The following is a 4142-nucleotide window of genomic DNA, read 5'->3' as shown; positions in this document are numbered from 1 at the left end:
CCTCTAGCCAGTGGGTTCTCCCCTGTCCATGTGGCCGTGCAGGGGTGCCTTCAGCTGGGTTCTTAGAGGCTTGGGGACAGTGCCTCTCCCTGGGCATGGCCCGCCCACTTCCCTGCAGGAGCCTGGGTCTAGAACAACTCTAGAATTGTCACTGCGGTGATCCTGTGATGTGCCCATCCACTCAGGGCAAGAGAGCCCCGGCCAGCCAGTGATGGGCAGCTGGATGGGGGTGCGCCAGGCCCAACAGAGGAGCCCCGGGGCCCAGTCGCTCTCTCATCCCAGCGCCCTTGCTGCCGTGGCCCCAGGGGTGCTAAGCCAGCAAACCTGCTCTCGTCAGCCAGCGCGACGCCGGATCACAGCCACGCTGCGTTTCTATACGCCGTCTACGGGGACAGCGTCAAACACACGACGTGGGCGACCAAGGGCCTCGTGCGGAGCCCTGCTGCCTGCCTGTCAATCTACCCCGCCGATCATCGCCTAAGAGCTATTCTGAGAAACATTTAGAAAGGGTCTTTATGGAGCTATATATACCTTTATTTATACTCTCCAGAAACGGCCGCTCGGCTTAGCACCAGATGGCTTCCCTCCAGTTTTCTTCTCTTCCTCTCTTAGTCAAAGCGAGGAAGGAAGTAACCCCCTAACCCTGGGCACCCGTTTATCACCCACAGACCACCTTCCAGGCAGGGCTGCAGGTGCAGGAGGGGAGGCCAGGCTGGGGGCCCAGACAACCACGGGGTCCTGCAGCCTGGGGTGGGGGAAGGAGCCAAGCCCTGGGGACAGGAAGTAGGGGGAGGGTGCCCCGGGAAGTCCTCGCACTCCTCGGGCATCTCAGGTCCATGAAGCAGGGGCTGAAGGCACCCCGGTGTCCCTGGAGAACAGGCGCCCAGGCAAGACTGACCGCCTGGCAGTGCCCAAGTGGCAGCCTGCAGGGGGCAGCACCTCAGCCGCACAGTTGCCATGGCAACCGCAGTGCTCCTAAGGGCAAGGGAGGAGAAGGGAGATGGAGAAGGCACGTGGTGACTTTTCTGGAAGAGCCCATCTGTTTCTTCCCCCAGGCTGGAGAGGAAGAAAAAAAGAGGAACGGGCATCTGGGTCTCGAGAGAGAAGGGACGAAACGGAGTCCAAGACCCTCCCAGAGCAGCTCCCCCATGGGCTCTGCTTCCCTTCCCCCTAGAAGAGGCAAGGCAGTGCCAGGGACACGGGTCTGGGCAGCCCTGCTGGGCGGTGCCACCAGGAGCCGGGCCTCTGACCTCAGGCTGCTGGGAGCCGTCCTGGGGCCTCCGGTCAGCTGCAGCAGGGCTTCTTCTTGGCCAGGCGGCCCCCCTGAATGACGTCCTCCCTCGCTGTGTCCTCCTGCTCCTTGAGGAATCTGGGAGGGAAGAGGGGCAGTGCCCGTAGTGGAGAAGCTGCCGGGCCTGGGATGGGCATCCGGGTTGGACAGACAGAACCCAGCCTCGTCAGAGACAGCATCTGAAGCACCCCCGGGGCAGGCCAGGTGCATGGCTGTAACTGTCAAGCCACAGAGGTAGTCCACGAGAACCCTTATGGACACCTCCTCCAAGAAGCCTCCTCTGATCCTCCAGGGTGGCCCAGGTCGATTGCACTCTGACCCTCCCTTTGTTATCAGCTCATCAACAGTGTCATCCAGGCTCCCTGGCCCTCATTGCTGTGTCTCTGTGACCTGTCATGGCGACAGGCACATGCGGATGTCGAAGTCCGTGTGTTAACCCGCAGGACTGCGCCGTGTGGACGCGGCACTGGAAGTGGGCGGCTCAGCTCTGCTGTGTAGTTCTGAAGTGCGTTTGCCGCAAGCCTCTCCTCTGAGTCTCCCAAGCATGTGATGGCCGGGAAGGAACGGTCGGAGTCCCTGGGTTATGGACAACCCTGGGAGCCTGGAGCTTCTCCTCACGGTGCTCCCGGGCCCCATATCCTCTCGATGCATAGACGGATTGCTCTGCTTTGTTCATTTTTTTTTCATTGCCAGAGGGCACACAGAGGAGGTGGGGAGTGTCCCCATGGGGCCTGGTTGTGCGGCTCTCTCATCCCCGCCATTCCCCGTCCTTAGGGGCCTGGGGCGTGCATGCACACATGCCCAGTGTGTTTTCCAAGCACAGGGGCTGAGATTTGAACCCTCGGTTGGCCACGTGGAATGCAGCACCTTTACCCACCAGCCCACAGGGCTGGCCCGTATTCTGGGCTCCTCGTTACTCAAACTGAACTATTTGAAGACGGCCAGCGTGGGCGCTGGCACAGAACGGGCACCGTGAAGTTGCTGGATGGCTGGGGGGTGGGGGGTGGAACGAATGCCCAGGCGGATGATGACGGGTCTGGCGTGGTTTCCTGTGTTCGCTGTGGCAGGGCCTAGGGACCCAGCCTTCCCGTGTGAGTAGTCCTGTCAGCACTCCCGACTTGGTGCTTCTGAGGCAGCCCGACACCACCCAGCCCCGCCTCCCCCTCATCGCCCAGGCTTGTGCCTCCTCCTGCCAAGGGACCAGCCAGTGCTGACGGACCTACCGTCCGACCTCTCCCAGGAGCACCTGCATCTCAACAGGGGACCCCTGGGAAACGCAACTTAGAGACCCAGAAGACGGCAGTGGCTATGACAGGCATTTCAGAAGGCCACCCTTGTCCTGGGAACCGCCTCCACCCCATGCACACACACACGTGCACACACGCGCGCGCACACACACACACATGCACACACGTACACATGTGCACACACACACATGCGCACACACATGCACACACGCACATGCACACGCGCACACACATGCACCATCACAGGCCCAGGCCACCGTCACCTACACCAGCGTGCTCTGGCAGATGAGAGAGGGCGGGAGCAGAGGCGTGCTCTGCCCCCCACGGGCCTGGACCCCGCAGAGGACTTTCCTTGGTGAGCGTGTGCCTTTACCTGGCCAGGTGGAGCAGGCACTCCGAGGTGTTGTGGCCGGAGTAGGCGCTGCACTCATAGAAGATCAGGCTGCTCTCCTAGGGAAGCAAAGGGGAGTGCTGGGGAGCCGGCCGCGGGGCCAGGGCACCCACTTGCAGCTGCCTGCAGCCTCGCTCTCTGTCCTGAGCTCCCTGTTTGGCCGGGAGCTATATTTTTATATATTTTTTACTATATTTTTACCATCTTACTTTTTATTATTTGCTATGGGACATGTACACTCATCAGAGAGAGAAAGAAAGTGAGAAAGCGAGCTGCCAGGTCTAGGACTCGAACCACAGTTGGCCATGTGGGAGCCCAGCACTCCAACTACCATGCCACCTGCTGGCCCACTTCAGTTTCTTTTCAATAGGAGAAAAAGAAAAGAAAATGGGATAATAATAATAACACAGGCCTGCAGGTCCTTAACCTAATCTTTAGATCCGGATGTATTCTGGAATCCCTAATGATCCTTAGAAAGGTAGTACGCAGACTCCGTAGGTTACACATCTCAGCGGGTCTGGGATAGCAGCCATAGTCAAACCTCTCAACCTGTCTTCAGTGAGACGTCCGAGCACACACTCACAGTAACCACAAACAGCTGCGTGTGAGTTCCAGGAAGAGTTTTGTGCCAGATGAAATGCAAAAAATTCCTTTCTGTGTTGTGAGCGTTTTGGGTTTTGGAATGGTGGACAGGCGACCCTCACTAAGATGCCCGCCTGGCCCTTCTTCCTGTTCTTTCTGGAATCACGAGTCACCGTCTCGGGTGCGCACACTGAGAACTCCAAAGCGCGAGCTGGCAAGCACCTCTTCCTCCCACACACCCGGTCCCACGAGCCCCGGCTCGAGGTGACGAAGGCCAGGGCTGTGGTCTTGCTGTCTGACTTCGAGTGAGCCCTGCGGGTTCCACGCCCGGGCGGGAGCCCTGCCGCCTGCTCTCCGGCAGCTCCTCCGGTCCTCTCCTGAGCCCATCTCGAGTTCACTGCGTGAGGCTCACTCTCGGGAACAAAGGACGCGCTAACAGAGTGGCTCAGAGCAGAAGCACTGCCCTGCGGACAGGGGTTCTCACCCCCGAAGGTGATCGAGTGGAAACCTAGGTCACAGAATCCAAGCACCAGAGGAGGGAATAAAATAAGAAACCTCTTCACAGCTTTGGAATTTCTTTTTTTTTCTTTCTTTTTTTTTTTTTTTTTTTGGGGGTTTTTGCTTTAGGACG

At 59.0% G+C, this 4142-nt stretch overlaps 1 protein-coding gene across 5 annotated transcripts in view; it reads right to left on the bottom strand.

The window, feature by feature from the left end:
• Positions 1-7: 7 nt before the first annotated feature.
• Positions 8-4142, bottom strand: part of CRACR2A (calcium release activated channel regulator 2A) — a 141375-nt gene continuing 137240 nt past the window's right edge. For 3 of the 5 annotated variants that reach the window (XM_027769675.1, XM_006172036.2, XM_027769676.1), the window contains 3 exons: positions 2912-2988; positions 1251-1369; positions 8-975 (listed from right to left, as the gene is read on the bottom strand). In XM_027769675.1, coding sequence (XP_027625476.1) covers positions 1285-1369; positions 2912-2988 — 162 coding nt within the window. In that variant the 3' untranslated portion in view covers positions 8-975; positions 1251-1284. Of the gene's footprint in view, positions 1057-1250; positions 1370-2905; positions 2989-4142 lie in introns of those variants that run through there. The other 2 variants (XM_027769677.1, XR_003548447.1) reach the window with 2 other exon arrangements.

Source organism: Tupaia chinensis, unplaced genomic scaffold (assembly GCF_000334495.1).
Source record: "Tupaia chinensis unplaced genomic scaffold, TupChi_1.0 Scaffold150288_1, whole genome shotgun sequence".
NCBI lineage: Eukaryota > Metazoa > Chordata > Mammalia > Scandentia > Tupaiidae > Tupaia > Tupaia belangeri.
This window is presented reverse-complemented; position numbering and strand designations above follow the sequence as displayed.